The sequence below is a fragment of the Acipenser ruthenus genome, chromosome 3 (genome assembly GCF_902713425.1).
Source record: "Acipenser ruthenus chromosome 3, fAciRut3.2 maternal haplotype, whole genome shotgun sequence".
Lineage (NCBI taxonomy): Eukaryota > Metazoa > Chordata > Actinopteri > Acipenseriformes > Acipenseridae > Acipenser > Acipenser ruthenus.
This window is the reverse complement of record NC_081191.1, coordinates 89,376,848-89,403,572: the sequence shown is the minus strand read 5'-3', so window position 1 is coordinate 89,403,572 and position 26,725 is coordinate 89,376,848. Positions and strand designations below refer to the sequence as shown.

The 26,725-nt window shown below is 37.5% G+C and overlaps 1 protein-coding gene across 2 annotated transcripts in view; it reads right to left on the bottom strand.

Annotated features, from left to right (window-relative positions):
* The window catches only part of LOC117435369 (POU domain, class 6, transcription factor 2-like), a 170,160-nt gene that overhangs the window by 56,285 nt on the left and 87,150 nt on the right, over nt 1-26,725 (bottom strand). For both annotated transcript variants that reach the window (XM_059018734.1, XM_059018735.1), the window contains exon 5: nt 6,797-7,098. In XM_059018734.1, coding sequence (XP_058874717.1) covers nt 6,797-7,098 — 302 coding nt within the window. The remainder of the gene's footprint in view (nt 1-6,796; nt 7,099-26,725) is intronic.

The window sequence follows — 26,725 nt, the reverse complement described above, 5'->3', positions numbered from 1 at the left end:
ATCAGCACTCTACTCGCTTTCAAAAACACAATACTCTCTACAGTGATACTTCACTAAGCTATCCATTAAATCAACTATGCTTTTTAAAACCAAAAATAATAAAAAAAGCAAAGTCTCAGAAGGTATCACAACCTGATTTACTATATGACTCGGCAGTGGGATAATTAGCTAAAGATGGACTGTAGACTGTAGACAGTGGAAGATTGGACGGCTGCAGTTCCTTGACCGGCTGGTGGACGTGTCCCGGTGGAGCCTTTTATTTCAAAAGGGAGCCTCTGAGGGCCAGTACACTATTCCTTCCCCAGAGGCTTTACTCCTGGCGGTCACAGACAGACATAGTGCTCTAACACCCTTACACCCCCATGACTGTGAGGCAACCAGCATGGGAACTTGTTTTGTTAAATTGGTTTACAAAGTGTAGATTCGAATTCAGTTCCTCGGCCATGCTAGAAGCACATACCTGGTTCCTGCTATACAGTAAATAATCAGACTTCTGTAATCTCACTTCTGTCTGATAATATACACAGATATCACTGGTAAACTAAATTACAAAGATACAGTATGAATCTCAACTATCTATCAAAGCCTTTCTACAATGTACATGTCGATTAAAATTAGCTAATTTTGCACTACTCCACTTTTCAGAGCTTTGCTCCAAAATACTATTTTCATAAGCCCTTTTTAAGTCAGAGCAATCACTTGCTTCACTGGCCATGTTGCTCCTGTGCTACTTATTATCTCAGTGCCTGTTGCTGAGGTCCAATTTTCAATCTGAAAAGAGGAGCAAAAGAGTCAAATTAGCTCCATTATGATACACCTAGTGTGAAGCTATAAAATCAAGCTATAAAACAATGTTAATAATGAAAAATAACTTTGGCATGTTTACACATGTTTTCCAGTCAATTGATAATTCACAAACTGCACTTTTTATAGGCATTAATTTAATTTCCCCATTCCTGTGAATCAGCTACTACAGGATGATACAGGGAAGCTATGAGTGATTATTAAAACAAGAAAATACTTTAATTTATACTGGTACTTTTTAAAATGATAAAATAATTCATAATAATGAGTTTGTATTATTATTTCTCTTCTTTTTCTTCTTCTAGAGCTTGTGCAGCATATCTGATCATTTCAGTAGAGCTGCATATCTTACAACATAAGCTAAAGGCAGAACACCATCTGTGGTTTAATTAATAATTTAAATGCCACAATGATTTCCTGAATAACAAATATGTTATTTTCCAACAACATATTCAATTTTACCGCTTTTTTGTACAGTGTAGAGTATACGCTTCCGTACTTTAATTATTGTATGAATATAAAACCTCACATGACGGTTTTTTTCAGGATGTTATATTCCAAGTAACAAAAGTAGGGACATCCTAGTTTTATGTATACACTTTCACTGTGGCAAACAACTTTCATCTATAGTGAATTCAATTGACCATTGAGTGGGCACCCTCTTGCAAATATTGAAGCATAAATTGCTTTAAAAAATGATACTAATAATTCAAATTAAAATACAATATATAACCTTAATCTGTACTGCTTGTGTAAAGGATAAGTGTTGTAACGGTTCTATCTATTAATAGCAATCTAATAAATAAATTCCATTACCAGATCATTTATTAACAAATGCTTGTCAAATGTATTGTTGTATAACATATACACAGTGCTGTTATGTAAGAAATAAGGCCTTCTAGCCCCTGGAAAGTCCGGTATTTCCCACCCTGGAAATCTTGTGTTAGAAATCTTCAGCAAGGGTTGTTTATGCCCTATTGATAAAGCATTTAACCAAACAACTTTACAGACTGAATTTGATTTATCGCCAATAACCAGCTGAAACAGATTAACACCAGGACTGTCAACCTCCCCATATACACAATAATGGGGTCTGACAGTTTCAGTGTAATATCTACTGTGCTGACACATCTATCCGGACGCACAACGTCTTTCAAAAATTATTATAAAATAGATTCTAATTACATTTCTTTCCCTTCGGATCAAACTTTTAGCACACAAAAAGGCATTCAGGACATCATAATCTGCAATGCAACAGTGTGCTGCAATTAATTTTCTTTATTCCACTGAACCAATCTTGTGGAAGGGAAGACATAAACTACTTATTTTCATTTCAATTCTTTAAGCGAACATGACAGCAGATGAACATTTCCAGAAATAATATTTTTTTTATCTTTTGGATATTTCTAAACAAATGCAATAATCATTTTGAATTATTATCCTTTTTGACAATCATTTCGGGGATGTATTGTTCTAAACTAATATTACCCAGACAGATTGTGAATAATGTAAAAGGATGAGCCTTTTTTTCGAAGGCACAAGTGTTCAGAAATGAAATTCAGCCTGTCAATTTCAGCAACACCCACCCCCCACCCTACCCTCAACCTTCTCACACACATCCCCCCCTAGGATGACCAGATAGCAAGAGTGAAAAATCGGGACACATTCAGTTGGTGAGGGGAGGAAAGAAACCTTGTGAACTATCGCACAACGCAAGTGACTCAAACCACGTAGGCTTTCTTCTGTAGGCTTTTTTTTATTCCTTTGCCTTCCTGTTTGCATTGCACTTAGGCACAAAACTTAGAGAAATGTAATTAAAAAAACACTCCAAAGCAGTTAACTTTCCTGTTTACTGTTCAGATGACAACAATGTTTTAATCAGCCTATCAGTGCACCTGTACTGGCTTTTCTGTGACCTGCTGTGCTGTACGTAGCAGGTGGGACAAAGGCAGTGCTGCACTGTTTTATATTTAGGTTGCTAAAATCTAGTTTTCAGCATTAGATGTAAAATACCAAAAATGGACGACAAAGCAAAACAAGCAAAGTATATTTTGGCTGAGGGTCGTGTCAAGACATTTCCCAAATAAACTGTGCATGCAGATGGAGGTAATTGTTTTGCACATCTTGTAATGTGACAAAGAAAATACGATCGATCGCTATAACACATTAAACAAAAGGCTACTACAGAGGCTGCTGAACAGAACGTAAAATAAACAACAGCTTTCAGATAACAAACAAAAAAGTATTCCAGTGTTGGTTGTACCCAAGTTAAATCAGCACTACAGGCACAATCAAGCACAGCTACCTCGGTTCAAACAACCTGCTGTTTACTTTTTAAACGAAGTTAGAATTTTAGATCCGAATAGGCACGATTTCTTTTTTTTGACTTGGTAACTGATAAAATAAATTCCTGGATGGGACAAATAACATGACAACGAACGTGCTGCATATATGGACTTTATTAAAGAATACCAGATACCTTTGAGTAACCAAGTTTTGGGACTGCTTCTAACTGTGGGACTGTTTTTAACTGTATAACTTGGCAATGCTTTGCCTTATACTTCCACCCAATTCAGTGGATGCAGACGTGCAGTCTCAATGTATGGGCAAATCCACACCAGACAGAGAATGTCAGCAGCAATTGTTGGGAGATGTTGTATGCTTGCCTTTTAACAAATGACAGCACTCTGTTTTAGTAAGGAAGCAAGTACCACTACTTCGCCAGTAAAATCAGACGCACAGGAGCACGCACCAAGAAAAACACATGACATATACCGCATTATATGACTGCAGGTTAACGTGATTGGATAACCGCATAGATGCAATGCAAACAAATCACTGAAACAACACGCCCTAAACCAGTAGAGTTTGCTGTTGCACCGCTATTTCTTTGACAAACAAAAATGGCCACTCTGAATGAGATGAAGGCTATACGTACATGTCTGTCTTAAAGGAGTGCTAACCAAGGTTTTCAAATCAATTTAATTAGTGGGGCTTGCGAAGCAAGAGTCCCCACTTTAAATCTTCGACATACTTCTTAATATTATTATTATTCTTTGGCACACTACTCCTCTTACACCGTTTAAGCTAGAAACGCTGTTCAAACTTTAAAACGTGTAGACCGGTCTGGAATAGTGTGCTTGTATACAACTTTTTGATATATTTTATACTTTTTAAACTATTAAGCTTTTTGTCCATTTTTTGTCCATTCACTTTAATGGGACTTTTTTCAACATACTAAAGCTCCCCATTGTTTAAAAACTCCCAGACTTCCAACATTGTATTTACTGTAAACGATGTAACTTTTGACACAAATCAGCTACGTTGACCACTTTCCCAACAAGTAAGTGTGATAGAGTCCTGGTATACTTGCCCCAGGCAGCTGAGGAGAACACAGACGAGACCGAGGTAGAGATTGACGTTGATACGCCGACACAGGCGCACGAGATTTAATCAATAAACATAAACAAAAAGTAAACAATAATGTCATGTGACGCTACCAGCGATGGTAGCGCACAGAGGACGATACATGACTGTACAAACACTCAAAATAAAACACAATATAACAAACTCTAAATCAAAGGTGCCGTGAAAAGGCAGGCCTTGCAGCAGCCCCGATCACAGTGATCGCTATGTTTTTATACTAACGCTCTGCCGAGACACGCCCACCTGCCTGCTGGAACAGCTGATTGCTTTCAGCTGCTGCTCCACACACAGGTAATCGTCCACGGCAGAGCACAACATCAGTTAAACAATTAATTAAATCAATTTACAACAAATAATGCAAAAATATACAATAAAACTACTTATTTCCCATGTGTAGGGCTTCCGCCCTGCCACAGTAAGACAAAAAGTTAGAGTATATGGAATCTTCCTCTACTTCTCTGCTATTCAAAACAGAAATAAGTTTTACCAATCAAGAGGTACAGCTGTTTTAGTAACTGCATCAACTACATTTTCTCAAACTTTTTATAAACAACTGCCTGCCTGCCTCTTTTATTCCCAGCACATCTCCACTCTGGCACGCACTTGCCAATTCTTCCTGAGCAACATCCGAAGAATCCGACCCTTCCTCACCAACTATGCTACCCAGCTCCTGGTCCAGGCCCTGGTACTCTCCCGCCTAGACTACTGCAACTCCCTCCTGGCTGGCCTCCCTGCGTCCGCCACCCGTCCGCTCCAGCTCATCCAGAACTCTGCTGCCCGCCTGGTGTTCTCTCTGCCTCGCTTCGCCCACGCTACTCCACTACTCCGCTCGCTCCACTGGCTCCCGATCACCGCTCGCATCCAGTTCAAGACTCTTGTACTAGCCTACAGATGCCTTGACCAGACTGCACCCAGCTACCTCCAGACCCTCATCTCTCCCTACACCCCCACTCGACCTCTCCGCTCCGCCTGCACTAGAAGACTAGCTCTACCTCCGCTACGCTCCCCTGCCTCCAGAGCCCGCTCCTTCTCCACCCTTGCTCCGCAGTGGTGGAATGACCTTCCTACAGATGTCAGGACTGCCCAGTCCCTGACCACATTCCGGCGCCTCCTTAAGACTCACCTCTTCAAACAGCACCTGTAGAACTCCTCTGTTTGTATCCTGGGACACTATCACCCTTCATTTAAATGTGCTTTATTTTGCTCTTATCTGCCCCCTATTTTACTGCATTTAATCCTGTACTTCAGAATACTGTAATCTGCCAAGTGTTTAACCTGTAGTACTTTGTATTTAATCACATCCTGATGTAACTATCACTATTTAATCATATCCTGATGTAACTATCACTATTATCTGCTGTATTATTGAATTGTGGTTTGTCACACTTGTACTTTGCTTGAACAAAAGTTATTGTATTTCTTGCTCTTATTGTATTACTTGTATTGTAACACTTGAAATGTATTTGCTTACGATTGTAAGTCGCCCTGGATAAGGGCGTCTGCTAAGAAATAAATAATAATAATAATTTTGACCACTTTCCCAACAAGCTAGACAAACATTTAGAGGGTATGACATTGCCATCTACTTCTCTGCTATTCAAATATGAAATCAGAACAGAAATAACTTTTACCAATCAAGAGGTACACCTGTTTTAGTAACCGCACCAACTCAATTTTCTCTAACTTTTTATAAACAACTGAAATTTTGACCACTTTCCCTAAAGCAAGCCCCACAACTTTACTTGTAAAGTTACCATCTAGTTCCCTCTTATTAGCACTGTTAACGATCTGTTGGTTGGTTTATTGCATTTTATTTTTCAGTTGGTATCCGACAACATCCGATGCTGCAGCTGAGTTTCCTACCAATGGTCTACCTGCAATAAGGCCATGTGATAAATTACACAGGAAAATTTCAGAATCAAACAGTTCAATTTTATTTTTTATCGGCAGTGCACTGCAGTGTATTTATTACTTGAAAAATCTGTATAGCCTGAATTATCAATATTTCATGCATGAAAGGGTTACAAGGGCTCTTATAACTATTGTATTATCATAATCTTCTTCTTCTTCTTCTTCTTCTTCTTCTTCTTCTTCTTCTTCTTCTTATTATTATTATTATATTATTTACTGGAGGCATAACCCACGTTTGATATCCTGGAGTGCAGTTAATTCAACTGCATTTACCTAAAGCTGTGATCATCTCTATCGCATGGATGAATCGCCTTGCTATTCTAATTCTTTTTGATATTCTATATGTTTAGGTGCATCTGTATTGATGTCTGTTTAATGTGGAACAGTCCCTTGCTGGCTTGACTGTCCCTTGAACACTGACAATAAACCAGATATGTACAGTATTCCGTATGAGGTAACAATTATTTGCTAGAGGACCTGAAAAATCTAAATGAATTGTCTCAGCCATTCAGGTTCGGAGTGGAGCGGCCATTATCCTGATCATTCACATTCACATGTTCTTTTTTTTTTTTTTTTTTAAAGCAACTGAGATTTCCATGAGGCCAGCCACAAGCACATACAAGCTGTTGGCTTGCCAGTGTTCTGCTGCTCTTACCTGGAGGGGATTGGGTGATGTGAGAGGAGACGGGAGCCCATGTCCTGGTGACTGGCTCTGTTTCTGCTGTGGGGAGGCTGTAGCAGACTGAGGCTGACTGTGGGATGAATGTTGGCTTGTCTGCTGCTGCTGCTGCTGCTGTTGCCCTTGGTGTTGCTGTTGCCCTTGGTGTTGCTGTTGCCCTTGGTGTTGCTGTTGCCCTTGGTGTTGGTGCTGCTGTTGCTTTTGCCCTTGGTGTTGCTGTTGCTGTAGCTGTTGCAGTTGTTGCAGATGTTGGAGCTGCGAGTTCAGGGATGAGGTAGCTGCCACAAAAGAAAAAAATAATACATTTTAGTACTACAGTCACGGCTCAAAGTTGGCCAAAATCCTTATGGGCATCTGGCTCCTAGCTTTTAAAATTTGGTTGTCTTAAAAAAAAAAAAAAAAAATATGGGCCAAGTAAAGTACTATATAGTGACGTCACTGTTTGACACCCCCTTGGTCAATACACATGCCTTAATCCATTGTAAAGCCAGCCTGAATATATTTTTGTTTAATCACTGTTACAAATCAATCTGCCTGAAAAAAATGTAAATACAGTATGAATTTGCTTGTTTAATTTACCTTTTTCTGCAATGTGAAAGTAAATCTCCATTTTTGTACACATCCTATGAACGCTGTCAATCAATGTGAAAGAAAAAAAATCTGAAAGTGTTTGCAATCAGCGGCAATAGCAGCTACTCTGCGGTTTTAATGACAAGTTGTAAAAATAAAACAAATGGATGCTGACATTGAGCAACTTGATTTCAGTAGTTAATTATACAACAGCAGACTTTGAATAAACTTTATGAACACAATGAAAACTGAACAAACAGCACGATTAGCAACAACACGTTGGCTACCAGATGTCAAATTATATTAAGCCAGCAAGGGACGTAGTAGTAAATACAGTAAGTTAGGGTCTACTGAAATCTACACAACGAACACGCACTGAAATAATATTTATTAAAAAAACAAACAAAAAAAAAAAACAATACTTTGATTGTTTAACATGTAGGCTAGTTAAAAATAAACAGTTGATAAACCAGGACCATTTTTCAGTAAGTATCTGGGCACAGCAAAAAGGTTACACAAGACCTGTGAAAGAGAGTTCTGTCTATAACCACAATTGCCTGGAATAAATAATTATTTTTGATATAAGTACATATCTGAACTAATCTTTTGGATTCATTCTTGAGCGCACAGTGTGCAGGGCAGCATGTGAACTAGGGATGCACCGAATCCAGGATTCGGTTTCGGATTCGGCCCGAATACCCACTTTTTGAGCAGAGTTCAGATTCGGCCGAGAGATGTGAGTTACAAACCTGCCTTTCCTTAAAGTGTCCTGAGATTTGGAACCCTAATCTCAGATCAGGTGACACAGGTTGAAACGTCATTAAAGATAATAGTGGGTTATGGTAAAGATGCAGCTCCACTTTCTTGTAAAGGTAAACGGTTCTGTATTTTGATGTTTCTATTGTGGGGGGACGGGGCTAGCAGTAAATTGTGTAAGTTTCAAACTGAAATCTTATTCAGGGATATATTTCCATTCGGTAATAAAAATACTAGAACTAAAAGGATCAAAACAACAGATTGTGCGTGTCCCTTGTTAGTAGCTGCCAGTCTGCTTTTCATTCAACAGTTTCCTTCAGTTTTTCGTGACTTTTTTTGTAGATTTGGTGTTCGGCTGAATCTTTTGAGATGGATTCGGTATTTAGCCGAATCTCAAAAACTTGGATTTGGTTCGTCCCTAATGTGAACTATTGACTGGAGCAACTTCTGAGCACCCAGCACAAAGGAGGGGGTAGTGAGCTCTCTGACCAGTGGACTTTAACTGAACCCAACACAAAGGGTCTCTACACGATTGTAAATAGATCAGAGTTTCCGATCAGAATTTATGGAGAAAACGAAAACTGGAGACAGCAGAAGGAAGTCATAATTAGATAAAGTATTCATCCCATGCAGGGTGAGGCAACCCATTGTCCAACACAATGGAAGACAGTTGTAGGGGTAATGTATAGGTCTTTATGTGAAAGACCTATAAGAACTGGCAACTTGCAGCCAGAACTTTGAATTGGTTTCTGAGTCTAACATGGCTCCCTAAGAGAAGATAGCGTTAAGCTTTATACCTCTTGACTGCAAGAAGATTCTGTACCCTGCAATAAATTAACTTCAAAGAAAGCTCCGTGTTCAGGACTCCTGCTGATAGGAAAAAGAGACGTCTGCGAGTCAGTTTATCATACGACAAAAAAAAAGAACCATTCCCGACTCGTATACAAGCTTCTGTTTCCAGACGTAACCACAGCATAACGAGACGGCCTGCCTTCGAGGCGAAGCATTCAAGGAAAGAAGAAAATACACAGGCTACGTGTGAATCCACCACTTGGGTTCTGAAGATAAAGGAACACATGGGAAGTGTGCGAAAAACCCCAGCTTGGGTTTTGAAGATAAAGGAGCCCCAATTTGAGTTTGAAGATTGGTGGCAATGAAGCGAAAATTTAACTACAACGAAAGATTTATTCTGCAGACTGTTGGGTCTTCTTCAAGGAACCATGGAGTATAATTTCATTACCTTTCCTTTGTTGAACTACAGTAATTAACTGTAATTACAAAACATAGAAGTTGATAAAATAGTTATCTTAAATTGCGCTTTTAACAAGCGTATGAAAAACCTGAGAGTTTGAACCTTGTTAATCTCAGCAGAGTGATGTCATCACCTGCTAGCAGAGCCACGCAGCCTGTACTGAGATTGAGACAGAGGAGTTAAAGTACTGTGTTAGAATGAGGTGTTGAACCTATACTGAATGTTAGGAAAGCAATAGGATTCCACTTGTACTGTAGTTTAAATGCATTATTGAGAAACGACATATATAGAAGCATATACATTCAAGGGATAAGTGTTTACTTGTGCTGCATTGGTGTGTATGTGAACTGTTACCTCATGATGATTTTCTAAGTTTTTCCTTTCTGTAACGTTAGTATTATTATCTAATAAACTGCTATGGTATTTTAATCCACCTTGTTGTGGTTGAGGGTGTTTTGTGTGTTAATTGTAATTCCTCGATCTTATACACGTCATTAAAAAAAATGATTATGTTGGAGGTCTTAATGTGAATGAATATTCAGATTATTTAACAGATAACTAATAGATTGTCTTTATTTAGTTGGTGACCTAATATGGTAATGGTCATATAGTATTAATTCAAGTTAATTAACGCACATTAATTTGAAGTATTGTAATTATTCAAATTAATTAATTGTTTAAATTAATTATTAAACAAACTAACGGAATTAGCCCCACACCACTCATACAATCTTACAAAAGCTAAGTAAACAAATGTTTGGGCCTTCTGCCTTCATCAGTGTAGTTTCTGACCATCTTGCAACAACCCAAATCCCAGTCATTGGCTTTACACGATATAAGTAGGGATGTGAGTTTGTAAAAATATGTAAAAATCATCAGTCATGGCTAAAAACAGACAATTTCATGGAATGGTCACGGTTTGATTTGAACTTAAATATATTTTTTCATGTAATATACTGTAATATTTTAGTATTTGTGCAAAGTAAACATATATTTAATGTATTTAACATTTATTTAATTTTTTTTAACACATGCTTCTAGTCAAAAGTAAACATAGATTTTTTTTTTTTAACAGTACCTTTTAAAAAACAGCCGCAAGAGGAATATGCTTACCTTTTAGTTTCAACATGTACACCTTGGTGTCCGATGTAAAAAGAAATAATCTGAACACTGAAATGTAGTTTTTGTTTAAATAAATGTTCTGGTTGTAAATTGAGAATTTTACAATATCCTTTTCATTCATGTCTATTTAAACACAGCTGTGGTTTTGGTATTACAAGACGTACAGTAAAAGATCAGAAGTTTGTTTCTCCTCCGCTTTCATGAAATTGTTTGGGATATTGCTCTGCTAGCTGCTTATAACTTAATTTCACCACTTTTTTTATAGTTTTGTGTAAATATTCACATTTATTTAACGTTTGTTAACTGCTTAAACTTTGCACTGAAACCAATTCAAAAGACGTTGAGTGACCACCGTGACAAAAATCACATCCCCAGATATAAAGCACCCCCCTGCCAACAATCAGAAACAGGCACCTGCACTCACTGGCCAGAGGGCAGCCTGTGGCTATTCTGCAGCCACATCTCCCAGCAGGACACCGCATGCCTGGAGGCAACTATCGTTCAGATTGGGATATGAGTATAATCAAAGGAGAACTAAATATATAAATTAAGAATGAAGGGATATAAAGCCAGAAGGCGGCATACATGAAATCTCAGTTGCGCCAAAAACAACACCTACAGAAAACTAGTGAGATCAAATGAACTCTCGGCACTAGGTGCAGGCACAAAATGCAAGAAACGTGAGTGATAGACTAAAATACCACAAAAGAAAAATGTAATGTACACTCTGAAATGGAAAAAAAGTTTTATTTTATTGATAAAGTACTGTATGTTAAGCATTTTCATAACCACAGTATGGTGTAACTGAAGGGTCTACTGATGTGAACCAAAGAATTAGGCCTTGACAGCAATACATTATAGACAATGTATTGTAAGGATGTGTAAATCTGTTTTGTTTACAAAGCATGGAATGCATACCAGGGTCCTACTAGAACCCGTTTCGAATTTCTGATAGTTAAGTCACATTCGAAAAAGGAGCCTGTTAGTCTGTAAACAGCACACTTTTACATTTCTCCTGCCTCCTGACACTTTGACACCACTGTTATACCTTACTATGAATTATATATAATCCTTGCTATAAAGGCAAGAGTCCAATTCTGACTTGAAATACTAGGACTAGCCATCTAACAGGCTCTGACATAACTACAGCTAATTGTTCATGAGTGGACCAAAAGAAGACACCGAATAGTGTTAAAGAAGGCAAAAAAAAAAAAAAAGAAAAAGCTCTGTCAGAAAATTATCTAAACCAGAGAAAGATCAAAGTTGATTTGAGTATTTCCTCCAGCCCTGATAGCAAGGCCAAAGAAAATGAAAGGAAAACAAATTCAAGGGGAATAACTATAGGCCCCAAGTGGGCTTATTATATGACTACACTGCAGGTAACTACATTCTTTAACTGTGGTGCTTCATACATTCTATTATCTTGTTAAGACTGTCAAGACCACTGACCTTACATTCTACACTAACAAGGCAGCTAGCTTTATCACACATATTCCTTTGACCAAAGATCTTTTTGCACTACAGCAAAACAATGTCTTCAGCATCTCTCTCGAAATTAATTGTTTTCTCGCATTCTGGAAAATTGGAAAACACATTATGCACATCTAAGTTGTTGTTATTCCACACTCACTAGGGAGTTTAACTGTGGGCAACAAGCCATGTTTGATGCAGAGTTGTAGGTCTGATGAAGACAGAGTTAGTCAAAGGCATAATGAATAAGGTCTAAGCTGTTCTGCGCAGCAGGTTGCAACTTGAACTACAGTAGTTTAGTCAATAACAGATAAGCTACTTAACCCTGTGGGGCCTATTTTGAAGCATGTTGAGGAGGAATAAAACAAAATACAATCATTTTAATAGAATAAAACTAGCAAGAAACTTCTCAGAACAATACATTAATCATTCTGTTAGTTTTTTTTTCTCTCAGAAATGTACACATGCTTCAGAATAGGGCCCCAACTGTGCTGCGGATGATTTACCGTAAAAAGAGATGTATAAGTCGTCCCGGTGTATATGTGCCCCCCCTTTGAGACAACAATTTCAGGAAAAAGCCTATAGGTCACACCTGTGTATAAGTCGCTTCCCCCTAAAATACCTAGAAAATAGATTTATACAAAGGTTTTTACAGTAGTTGGTCTGTAGTTTCCTTGGAATATGAAATATGTTTAGGGCAAATTAGTCACTTTGAAAACAATTATTATTTTGATGGAAAACTATAATTTAAGGATAAATAATAGCTGTTTATATTCACTTAAATATTGCTCCAATCAATGCGTTATAAAGAATGTAAATAAAACCAATTGTCAGAATGTGACGAACATTGATTCTGCTGACTTAACTAGAACTGACTCGGACTCATAAATTACCAAGCTACTTATATGTCACCCTTCGTACGGTAAGGGCTTCGGCACAGAAAACACACTACATCTGTTACCTTTGCCTACTCGTTCATCTTCCTGACCCCTGTATTTTAATATGTAGGAATTGTAAAAATCCTGAGTCAAATGTGAATGGCACAGCTATAATTCTTTATGAAGTAGCAGGTAAGATTGATTGTCAGGGGTCAAAAGGCTAGGTCAATCTCGGCTCATTCGTCAGATGAATGTCATTTTCATTTTCTCTGCTACCAGAAAGTTTTAAAAAAATTGCAACTCCTTCCTCATTATCTAGGACCTGGCTCCTTCCCTGCCATCCAGTATTAATGAAACCCTGCCTCATGCTTGTCTTTTTCTTCCCACACGTTTGCTAGTTTTTCCCCAGCAAGTCCTGTAATTGGAAATAAATCTCCACTTTAGCTGCCCCAAAATCACCAATCCTTATGACAAAAAAATTACTTTACGGGAAGATAGTTTGGGGAAAAAAGTGAAAGCAGTTAGCGTAAAATATGATCATCTGTATTTGATTCCATATTTTGTCAAACCTGCTATTCCATTAACTGATACATGTGATAGGGTGGTGATTAATGTGCATAGTGAAGTAGAGACCACTTAGACCAAATTGCAAATCTGCAAGATGCATTTATTTTGTTATTATTTATTACCTAGATCTTTTTGGGATTATTGTGATGGGGGGTGTCTGTGTACAGTACATAGTAAAGTATGATGAGATCAGTTATATATAATGAGCCTAATCAGAGAAGACAACACATCTGTAAGACATAATATTTATTATTGGAATGTTTTTTGCAGATTTTATGGCTAGTGTACAAAAAAAAAAGATTATTTTTCAATATTAGGCTATTAGCTGCTAATCTAATCTGCAACCTCGAAAATGCACAAGCACACATGTTTTCCAAAAACTTTCGAAAGTGATATATGAATATCTCTAATGAAAAAAAAATGCATGGCCTTTTAAGCAACGCAGACAACTCGTAGAACATATCTTTGCCATAACAAAATATGTCTTCTTAAAAACTAATGCAAAACAGACAATAGCTTGTGTGTGCAATAGGGATGGGGAGTCGATCCCCAAAAAATCCATTCTTTCGAGCATGGGATTCTATTCTATTTTTGGCATCATAGAGAATCGACTCCAGAACCAGGATCCAACTCATGGAATCAAATATTACACATAATAATTAACTGAAATATAATAGATTACCCTGAGCTTTTATTTTATTATTACTAATAATACATTATTATTATTATTATTATTATTATTATTATTATTATTATTATAGGTTAGTTTGTATGTCGCTTTTAAAGTTTCAATTTTTTTTTGAAGAATCGAAATTATATTATTCAGAATCGATTCCACCAATTCCTAGATCAGGAATTGATTCTGGAATCTCAATTTTTTAGACTCGCCCATTCCTAATGTGCAAAGTAAATTAAACACAGAGTTATTATTTATTTTACAGGCACATAGCTTAAGTGTTATCGGTGTGTATACCTGTACCAGTACTACTTCAAAATTAAACCATACACCTGATGGCAAATAAAACAGGGAAAATAACATTTAAAGAAACTGAAAAATGGCCCCTTGAAAAGGATTTGATTATTTTTGGTTTAACTGGAAGGGTTAATTTAAAGACACCGCAGCAGAAGAAAAAAAATATTACTGCACACAAAATGGCTGTTCTTGTGAGACAAAGATCCCAAAAAACACAAACAAGTCTGAAATCAAACATAAAAACACCTTTAAATAAATTATATACAAGTCATTTTTCATCATTGAAAAAATAAAATACTATTATTTGCACAGTCAAGCACAAGCAGAACCTGAAGGACTAGCCTTGAAAAAGGTAAAGTTACCGAATATCAACTCAAAAAAACTCACACAGCATAGAATGACGTTTAGCTCTACTTTGTCAGAGGCTGTGTCACACCGGTCCCTCCTCTTTACCCCCTGGACTGTCTCTCTATCTCTAGACGAGACTGACAGTTGTAACTGCTCTATTGGAGCCAGGAGCTGATTCAATGCATTTTAAAACTATTTTTATTTCTTTGAATAATGAGTAATAGCAAAATTACCCTTGTACTACTCATGGAAAAAACGTCCATACTCGTTACGAATACCTGTTTGTACTCATACTCTGGTACACCCATACCAGGTTTCGCAAAGAAGCAACTTATGACACCACCTAGGAGGCTAGATATCGACGATATCTTTTTTCTTTCGTCTCTGTTTCCCAGGGAACACTTGTGCAAGCTGTATTTACTGATATTCTACTTGTTATCATGCATAGCCTGTCATGTTTACTGTTACTTAAACAATTACTCTCTGCTGTACAACTTCCATTTGAACATTTTTTTTTTAAATCAATGCAAGTCGTTTACACAACAAAATAAACTTTTTTTTTTTTAAACGTAAGATGCTTAAAATGCTTGACTTTTATACTAGAGAACTTGATGGTATTTTAAGTATTAGGTAAATAGAAATGTGTTTGGATTACATTATTCAATTAGAGGTTGCCCCCTTACAACAGTAATAATATACAACCAGCTTTCAATGATAAAGCTTTAATTGTCACTGAGCGGTTCAAGGGACAAGAAGCTTGATTTGAGAGTAGAGAGGGACCGTTGTTGATTTATAGTAGTAGGATGTTCTTCTGATATTTTATTTTATTTTTATTTAATTTTTACCCCTTTTTTCTCCCAATCTGAAATGCCCAATTGTATTTAGGCTCAGCCCACCACTACCACCCCTGTGCTGACTCGGGAGGGCGAAGACGAACGCACTCTGTCCTCCGAAGTGTGTACCGTCAGCCAACCACTTCTTTTCACTCTGCAGGCCCGCCATGCAGCCAACCCAGAGCTACAGTGTCGGAGGACCACGCAGCTCTGGTCAGCTTACAGGCAAGCCCACAGGCGCCCGGCCAGTCTATTGGGGTCGCTGGTGCGTGGTAAGCTGAGGACACCCGGCCCAATCTAAGCCCTCTGGGAATAGCCTGGACTTGAACGCGGCGCGCCTTTACCAGATACGCCATTCTTCTGATATTTTACCTGAGTTAACTAAGCATTCATTTAACTTGGAACTGAAGAGAATGCATCATATGAAGGATTAATTAGAAGTTGTCCAGTTGGCTCCTGAAGGGTTAATGTTTATGAATAATCAAAGTTGAGTTAATAAAAGAGTACTTCTCTCTAACTCTCAGAGGCACCAGTAATTAATTTGATCGTTTTCAGTCATTAACTTCCCTCCACAGCGAATACTACTTGCACACTGCCTCATTAATTCATTCAAGATCAGTCCTCTCAGTTCATTTAGACACACAGCTCTGCAGGCTTACATTCTACACCCTTAAAAGGGGTTGTAATTGAGGACTATTTACAAAAGCTTACTGGAATGGATTTATAGTAAGATTAAAATCAGAGTCCTTCTCAGGTCCCATTGGTAGCTATACCTTTAGGCGTTTAGGTTTTACACCTTTAGGTGTTGCCAAAAAAAAAACGCTTGTTGGTAGATAGCGACAACCTTTCAATCTTGTGTATCAGCAATTTCAGCTTTTGTAATGAAGGACAGCTGACGCTCGACGGGCCAAATGGAAGGCTTTTGCGGGTCGGTTTGGGCCTGCAGACCACCAATTGAATAACACTAGAATACAGCAACCAAACATATACAGTTTTTAGAAATAATGTGAAAATCAGATTAATTTGTTCCATTTCAGAAACGGAACCTATAAAGTTGTTCTTGACAGTTGTTTTTGGTGTCTCCATGTCTTAATTATGTTGTTAACCACCCAGCTGCTTATCCCGTGATTTCCATGTGGAGCGCAAACAAGTCCAAATTTGTCACTCCTGTGAGAATAACGTGCTTCAGTTAGTAAATAAGTTGACAATAGAGTAAAGTTGTCTGCAGTTTTGACTTTCATTAGCAGATGGCAGCAGTCCCTAAGAAATGTGCTTGACAGACCGGGTCATCTGTATTATTATTATTATAATTATTATTATAATTATTATTATTATTATTATTATTATTATTTATTTCCCTTATCAGACTTACAGTCTGTGAGTGAAAAATGGATGCCTGTGTATCTACAAAGAATAAAACAAGGAGTTTTTAATTTTTTTTTTATTTGTTGGTGTTACAAGTTGTATGGAAGCCTTGTCAGGATTGGTACTGGTCAAAGCGATCTATTTATTTACTGTACCTACACTTCAGATAATAATGCATATAGAGCACTATACACCTGTGCCTGAAACTGGGGAAGATACTGTATATGACGTGATTGAAAACTTGCAACACAAGTTTTCTGATGTGTATGTGCTAGAGAAAGACGCTAGCATTGTTGAGGGTTTGAAGTGCATCTGCTTTGAAATGTATCACACAAAAAAATATTTCTAAAAAGTGATATGCCTGCACAAGTATTATAATGCTATTATAATGCTGCCATTGTAAAAAAAGATGGTTTGTTGTGATCTATATTTTAATGCTACAATTGTAAATTAATTGTTGTTATTTTGTTATTTAAGTTTTATTGAAAAAATATATTTCCGCTTTTCATAATAACAATAAAAAAGTGTGTATTTTAAAAAATAAGGCAAAAATTGTTTTGAAAACTGTCCAAATTGCTTATTTGAGGGCTAAGAATGAAAAATCTGATAAAAGAGCATTTTTTACATGGAAATTGCCAAAATAAAGGGGCAGCTCGGTGGTTAATGCCATTATGGAATTGTAAAAAGCATCTGTACAAATAAACACCCTCTTGTGAATAAAATACAGCATTCTGATTGGTTCAGATTAGCTAATGAGGGTGACCTGGTTGATAAAAGGTATTTTTTAAGTTAACTGTCCAATGCAATACAGTTTGAAAGAGTTGTGTGTTGTGTGTTGCTGTGGAAATCTCATTGGTGACAGGCGTATTTTTTTTTTTTTCTCTTTTTAAAAAAAAAAAATTTAGTTGTCGACCAATTTTTTTTACCCCCGTTTTCTCCCCAGTTTAGTATGCCCAGTTATTATCTGTATCCTCGGCTCACCGCTCGCAACCCCCCCGCCGACTCGGGAAACGGCGGCTGGAACACGCGTCCTCCGAAACGTGCTCCTGCCAAGCCGTCATTTTTCGCACTGCAGATCCATAGCAATGCCACCAGACCTATAGTGCCGGAGGACAACACAGATCTGGCGGCTCCACTGCAGAACCACAGGCGCCCTGTCGGCCACAGGGGTCGCTGATGTGCGGTGAGCCGTGGATTCCCCTGCCGACCTAAGCCCTCCCTACCCAGGCAGCGCTCAGCCAATTGTGCGCCGCCCCCTAGGAACTCCCGGTCACGGTCGACTGTGACATAGCCTGGATTCGAACCTGCGATCTCCAGGCTATAGGGCACATCCGGCACTCCGCACGGAGCGCCTTTACTGGATGCGCCACTCGGGAGCCCCAACAGGTGTATTTTAATACAAACATTTGCCTTCGACAACCAGTCCCTGATTGGTCTCACAACAGAGCAGGGCCTCCTCACTGCTTCAGACACTTTCTCATTTTAAGTGTTGTTTTTCAAAACATTAACATTACTCATTAAAAGACTTGAAAAACTAGTTTCTCAACTTCTAATTAACTTAAGGTTTATCTATAACTACCAGTTTACCATTCTCTTAACTTAAAGAGTAAGTAGTGGGGTTCAGAAAAATATAGCATTACATGTCCCCACGTGTTGCTACAACTGTTTAAATAACGTAAATTATACATGCTTTAAGCCCTAGTCTATTACAATCTGATGGCAGTTGCAAGATGGCCAACACTGGATACAGGTATGACAAAACTACAAACATAATCTAAACTTATAGGATGCTTGGTGGTCCGGGGGTTAAAGAAAGGGGCTTTATACCAGGAGGTTTAAAATATCACCGATAACAAAGCCATTCCCAGAGTCTTTGGCCGATACCTGGTGTTAGCGCCAGGGTTGGTTAATTGTTAATTATTAATTTAATGTTTCATTTAATTGAGAAGGTGTTATGTTTATGTTAATGTAATTATTAAGTTGTCTAGGTAATTGTGAATTGATTGTTAATGGGAGCCCATATAACTGAACTTTTTGATGATTTAATGCATTACCATAATCGCTGGTATTCCACATTGAGTTGTTGTCGTTGCAAAATGTATTGGCTCACTGAATACAACATAATTGATGAGACATTTGAAAGCCTCATGTTTGTTAAATGCAACAAAGCCTACTGTTACTGAAGTCATCATTTTGCATTGTCAGTTTGAAAATCAAATTGAATATGCATATTCAGAGTACACTGATTTGCTTCATTGTTCTTTTTAACTAAGTTAATAAAAAACAAACAAATGTCTTTATTATCTTTATTGTTAATTGTGGCAGTGTTAACTTAATTTAATTAATTCATGCCACAAAAAAAAAAATTGTTAATTAAATTTACTGTATTAACTGCATGTCAATTTGCCCAATCCTAGGTAGCGCAGGCATAAAAACTCTAGGAAAAACGAGGTACCAAAATTACTGCACAGGGCAATGTCTTATAGAACCCCTTTGCACACCATAGTCAGGCACTAACCATCTTCACCTTACTGTTAGTAGCTTGCCCTTTGATCAAAGTTGGGTTGTTGGTGTCCATGAATTATACTTAATTAAAATATTGTATTACAAATGCTAATTGTAACTGCTGTCAGTGTCAGGCTCTAGAAATTTGCATTCATGGATGTGTTCCCACCCCCTTTTTTTCCTTTGCTGTAAATCTTGTTTTTTTTTATTTTGCAAAGTGTTTCTTTCTTCCAGCATGGCTCCATATACTGTTTGCTAAGGAAAGCATGTTTTTTTTTTTTTTTTTTTTAATCTCAGCATTATCAGTTTGACTGAAATGTAATTTAATATAATTATTGAAGTGGAAGTATGTTTTTTTTATGACAGATTAAGCACATTGCTGAAAACCTCAATACAGCAGGAACCTGACAGTAAAGAGGATGGGAAGAGTATCAAGGAAAGGCTTAAACACCTCCTATCACACGCTGGGATCTTTGGATAAAGCTTCCAATGTGTGATACAAGATGTTATCAAACAGTGTTGTACAATGTTAGTCCTAGGGGCAGACTTGAAAGAAATACTACCACTACACAAAAAAGAAACGTCTAAATAAATAAATAAATAAATAAATAAATAAATAAATAAATAAACAGGAAAAATATGCGGGCCATACCGTGTTTGACGTTTGGCCATTGATTATCTCTGCTTTCCTTCAACAAAGCTGGCTGCTATCTGTCCCAATATCAGCGATAAGGTTTTGGAACAAGAATAGACATGGATGTGGGCTGCCAAGATGGAAATGATATTTGCTTCCCTCATGCGGTTGATGTGGCATTCTCAGCAGCATCCAGCCTTTTGTCCTTCAAGTCTGTGAAAGACCACGCTTTAATGCCTGTAGGTTGACCATGCATGGTTATTATACAGTCTGAAAGACCATGCTTTAATGCCTGTAGGTTGACCATGCATGGTTATTATACAGTCTTCATGTTCACATCATGTGTCGTTGGACCAAAGGAGAGTCTACAAAGTGAAAGCCTCATGCAAAATGTATGCTTATAGGGCTGTTTCAGTCAGGGGAAAAATCAATACTGCAGGCTTGATGCACAGAAATGACTGAGTGCTCTCTGACTGACACTAAAAGCACCAGGAGATTGAGAGGCTACATCTGCTGCTCAAGAAATCGAGTGTATTAGAGCTCTTATAATAGTCTGCTCACCTTATATTAGCCTTTCCTTGGGATTATTTTTGATAACAATTATGATTGTGGGGTTTAAAGCAATTTTGCCATTACAAAGAAAAAAGAAAGAACGAAAGACAGAAAGAAAGAAAGCTGCTTTTTTATGTCTCGTAAAGATGTCATCTTTTCACATCCCAGCTGCTTTATACAATTATTTTTGCAAGGTTGCACGTTGAAAAGAAAAACAGCCTTGACTCAAAACATATTCCCCTATCTTTCATAATTCTTTGAACCCTCTGAAGGGAATTTGGCATTTCTAACAATAATTATTGTAAGTTAAAGAAAGAAAAAGTGGATTAACTGGGATATTGAGATGCCCTTTGTCATGCTGTCTCAGTTTTGTTGATGTATCAAATGAATTAGACAATACTGCGGTATGGTACACAAGCTGCTCCTACCTTTAGAATGGTTACTAATTCAGATGTTGACTATTATCTTTTTAATGGCACAGTACAACCATATGCTGATTATGCTCTTTAATGATTACAGCCTTATTTATCTGTATTTTAATTTGCATGTTCTTTCAAATCAGCACACTAGCAAAGCAGTCACAACAATAATAAAAAGGATAGTGATGTCAATTGTGCTTTTTAAAGATCATAACAGTACAGTAAATACACCACAAACATATTTCTATACGCCATTCTAAATGGGAGTAAAAAGGTGTTTAATCTGTGTTTTATTGTTATTAATTGTACAAATTATAAGTTTGTATTGAAAACAATGCAGATATAATTTCTATTATTGTGATGATCTAGTATAAAGAAAAGAAAAATACTACATAGCTGGTTTTTGCTAGTTTAGTAGTTTCCTCTGCTGCAGTTTGCTGAATTGTATATGAGATATTTGGGTGTCTAAAATGATGTATGATAAATGAAGTAGCATAATACTTATACGCTTATCATGTTCGCTGACGAGCAACAGGTTCAGGAAAGGGCACAGCCAGTAAATGAAATTTTCCACCAGGACAATATATCATCACAAGAAATGTATGCACTAGAAACGCACAAGCTTTCTCAGGATGCGGACAAGGTGCAAAAAAAAAAAAAAAAACATGAAAGGAACGCATACATTTCAGAAACTGCTCCATTTTCATATCAGCTGAGATTAACCATTTCAAGTTACTGCACACTATTCAGATCACATATTCTTAATTTCAAAGTGTAATATCAAAACATGGGAAATGCTTGTTTTTTTAAATACTGCATATATTGGTTTGTATGTTTTTAAAATAGTATCACATTGTCCCAGGGCATACAGACGTGCTCAAATTTGTTGGTACCCCTCCACAAAAAATGAAGAATGCACAATTTTCTCTGAAATAACTTGAAACTGACAAAAGTAATTGGCATCCACCATTGTTTATTCCATATTTAATAGAAATCAGACTTTGCTTTTGATTTTTTATTCAACATAATATTGTAAATAATAAAACAAATGAAAATGGCATTTTGTTGCACAACCTTTAGAGGCAATCACTGCAATCAAACGTTTTCTGTAGCTCTCAATGAGACTTCTGCACCTGTTAACAGGTAGTTTGGCCCACTCTTCCTGAGCAAACTGTTTCAGCTGTCTCAGGTTTGATGGGTGCCTTCTCCAGACTGCAAGTTTCAGCTCTTTCCATATTTGTTCGATAGGATTCAGATCAGGACTCATAGAAGGCCACTTCAGAATAGTCCAATGTTTTGTTCTTATCCATTCTTGGGTGCTTTTAGCTGTGTGTTTTGGGTCATTATCCTGTTGGAGGACCCATGACCTGCGACTAAGACAGAGCTTTCAGACACTGGGCAGTACGTTTCGCTCCAGAATGCCTTGATAGTCTTGAGATTTCATTGTGCCCTGCACAGGTTCAAGGCACCCTGTGCCAGGCGCAGCAAAGCAGCCCCAAAACATAACTGAGCCTCCTCCATGTTTCACTGTAGGTATGGTGTTCTTTTCTTTGAAAGCTTCATCTTTTCATCTGTGAACATAGAGCTGATGTGACTTGCCAAAAAGCTCCAGTTTTGACTCATCTGTCCAAAGGACATTCTCCCAGAAGGATTGTGGCTTGTCAATATGCATTTTAGCAAATTCCAGTCTGGTTTTTTTATGTTTTTCTGTCAAAAGTGGAGTCCTCCTGGGTCTTCTTCCATGGAGCCCACTTTCGCTCAAAAAGTGACGGATGGTGAGATCAGAAACTGACGTACCTTCACCTTGGAGTTCAGCTTGTATCTCTTTGGCAGTTATCCTTGGTTCTTTTTCTACCATTCGCACTATCCTTCTGTTCAATCTGGGGTCGATTTTCCTCTTGCGGCCACGCCCAGGGAGGTTGGCTACAGTTCCATGGACCTTAAACTTCTTAATAATATTTGCAACTGTTGTCACAGGAACATCAAGCTGCTTGGAGATGGTCTTGTAGCCTTTACCTTTACCATGCTTGTCTATTGTTTTCTTTCTGATCTCCTCAGACAACTCTCTCCTTTGCTTTCTCTGGTCCATGTTCAGTGTGGTGCACACAATGATACCAAACAGCACAGTGACTACTTTTCTCCATTTAAATAGGCTGAATGACTGATTACAAGATTGGAGACATGTGTAATACTAATTAAAGAAACAAATTAGTTTGAAATATCACTATAATCCAATTATTTATTATCTTTTCTAAGGGGTACCAACAAATGTGTCCAGGCCATTTTAGAATATCTTTGTAGAATAAGCAATAATTCATCTCTTTTCACAGCTTCTTTGCTTTATTCTATGACATACCAAAGGCAGGCAAGTATACATGATAAAATAGCTTTTAATTTCATCACTTTTCAAGAGGAATGAAGCATTATTTCAATGAGCTGTAAGGGTACCAACAAATTTGAGCACGTCTGTACATACACTACAGGCTATACTTGTTTAAGACCATGTCATCTGAAATAATAATGTGAAAGGTTCTCTGATGCTAAGAAAAACCAAAACAAAACAAAAAAACAGGACAGGTCATTGACTGCTGCAGCATCTACTGCACAGCATTTATTATCTAATATTTTAACTGAACCTCATGCTGTTTGGTTATCATATGCATATGTTGATTTTAAAACCATCAGAAAAGAAGGAACGTGAGAACAGTTTTGTAACTGTTAACAGCCTTTCTCAACACTGTCTGTCTGCCTGGCAGAAAACACAAGCATGTTTTACAATTGTAGTCCATCCTTAAATACATCTGACAAAACTGTGAAGGAATTTTGAACAGATCTGACTGGTAAAGCTGGCAGAGAGTCTAGACTGGGAATAGGGGACTGGGTTTGATCCCCAGTTAGAGGTCATAAATGAATGGCTAAATTGAATCTAAATTAGTTCTAAAACAAATTAATGCTAAGGCCAATAGACACAAGCGCTCACAGATGCGGCAATAGCCAAATATTTAAAATGTATATCCCTTTTGGTATATGGGTAAGCTGCTTTAGCATTCCATATTCTAATATGTCTGTGGTCTCCTAAGGTCTAGAGCAGGGGTTTGCAACCCTGGTCCTGGAGAGCCCCTATCCAGCAGGTTTTATAGGTGACTTTACATCATCAGTGGCTAAAGATCTGGAACACCTGTTAATCTTGAATAATTAAGCCAATAATTGGTTCAATTAAGTAACTGAGAGAATGGTTGAAATGAAAACCAGCAGCCACAGAATATTAATAAGTACTTGCTAGTAATCTGATATTGATGTGAACATTTTACATTTTCTTTTTGGACTCTGATGAAAATAAAAATGGGATACTAAAGAAACATAATGGTATATTTTTATTTAAAGCAACAAATCAATAAAAAATGTTTATGACATTTACACACACACACACACACACACACAAAACAGCAGATCAGTTTTAAAATGAAATGTAGTTAAAGCTTAAAGTGAAATGGATCTCCTCCTTCCTCACATCTGTGACCGCTGTGAACGGCTTTGTGGTCTGTGGAGATGCTATCTAATCCAGGCATGATGTACTTGTGGTTAGTTAAATGGGGGGACTCTAAGGATCATTAGAACCAGAGATTCCTCCCGGGGGCCTTTTTACCCTGCTGACTCACTCTGAACCTGCTAAAAATACAGCAGCGGAACAGCAATCATTAATCCAACCTACAGACAGACTAGCGACTGCCTCCAGAGCAGGGCTATTAATTAGGATAATTATGCCAAAACCTACAATTACAAACCGCAGACTCCATTTAGCAGTTTCCTTCTAATCTTGCCCTTCTGCAATGTTAATGTTTTAAAAAGGTTCATTTTCAAACCCTTTGCTGATTAAATTCCACACAGTCCACAGTTTTCTGCTTCAATTATTCAGTGCTTGCACTGCTTAAAAAAAAAAAAAAAAAAGTTATCTTGATCATTCCCGCTCTGTTGATTGATAGCAGGAGGTCAAGCTGAGGGATGCTCATTTTTTCACAGTACCGTTAGCTGCAGTAAAACACTCATTGGTGTTACAAGTATTTTTGATAAAGGTGCTTTTGACATTAGCCTTCATCATTTTGTCTCCCACTGAGTCAAAGAGGCAGAGCCTTGATTTAATTTATTGTAGCCACTTGTTCACACTTTATAAACATTTGTCTCCATGAGTAATATATTTAGTTTTTTGTATTGGTACATAGAAATAATCGCCAAATTGTCCGTTTTCTAAAGCCCCTTAAATTGCAAAGATCACACACAAACTCCTGTAATTTAATGCAACAAAAAGACAAATTTCAAAGTACTATAAAGTAGGTTTTAACTCAGGGTTCTCCCCAGGCCTTTTCCCGATCCACCCGTCTTGCAGATGCTACTGTGCCTTTAACAATAAGGATTGCTTGTGCTTCTAGCAGACTAGATCACTTACGCGTTGCGCACTTCAAGAGGCTAAAACGTTAGACTGCTAAAAAAAAAAAAAAAACGATTATTTTTAAAGCAAAAATAGTGACAATGAATGCAGGGTTTTCAAAATAAGCCGGCGATCGGCGCAATCGACCACCTAATACTATATTTGCACCGGCTACTTTATTAAAAATATTAAGATTTACGGGTATTATCATTCAGTCCAATTTTTGTCGTATTATTGTACTGTAAAGCGATATCTAGTACATAATAGATATACATATGCACCAAAAAAAAAGCATATTCCTTTTGTTGTGATATCGTAAAAATATGTACCCAGGTGCTTGTCAGAGATATTAGGGGTTCATGTATACGCCTTTAAGAAGAAAGGCGTGAGTTATCAGCGGAACAGTTGTCAGCTGATATACAATTACAAATGCTTATGCATAGGTGCTGGATTATTACAGTCCGGTTTCATGCAACAGTTAAGATGGTTAAAATGAGCAGTTGCATTAAAAAAAATGTATAACAGCGAAAAACATAAATAGACATGCATTAACAAGTAAAAGGGTTACCGTGTTTTCTTTTTGTTTTGTTTTTTTTAACTCCAATAACCCTACGTTATCTTTCCCCAGTCAAATCGTAGAGTGCCTAAATAAGCACGGTAATTTACCATAATAAAAAACAGCAATGAAAAAGAAAATGTAGAACATAAAAAAGCGCAACCAGATATAGTCAACGAAAGACAACACGTTATTCAAATTCTTTGTCGTATTATATATTTAAGGGAAGGCAAGGTTTGCTCCCGGCTATACTGTTCTGCCGCCCGGCTGTACAGAATCCCTGGGGAGAACCCTCAAACTGCTTTGGGTGGTTATCGGTGAGCACAAATGAAACCTTTCTATGAATGTGAAATGACAAAATACACTAACGTAGAACAAACAGTAGAGCAAACTTAACTGTGTCCTTGTTCACTGGTTAGCTAAATTGCTGCTCTTATTGACTGACTTCTTGGACTCTATCACACAAGAGCTTTAACATGTAAAGCTACATTGCACTCATGAGATTAGAATTCAATGTGATAACGCAGGCTTCATTTCAATGCAAGGGTAAACACCATGCAGAATCTGAGCATCCTATAAAGCTTGACCACAACAAAAAATGCATTCCTGCCCCTACTAAAATCATGTAGACCAGAATTAGCATCTGTCGCCATGTACAATCATAAATCCATCACATTTT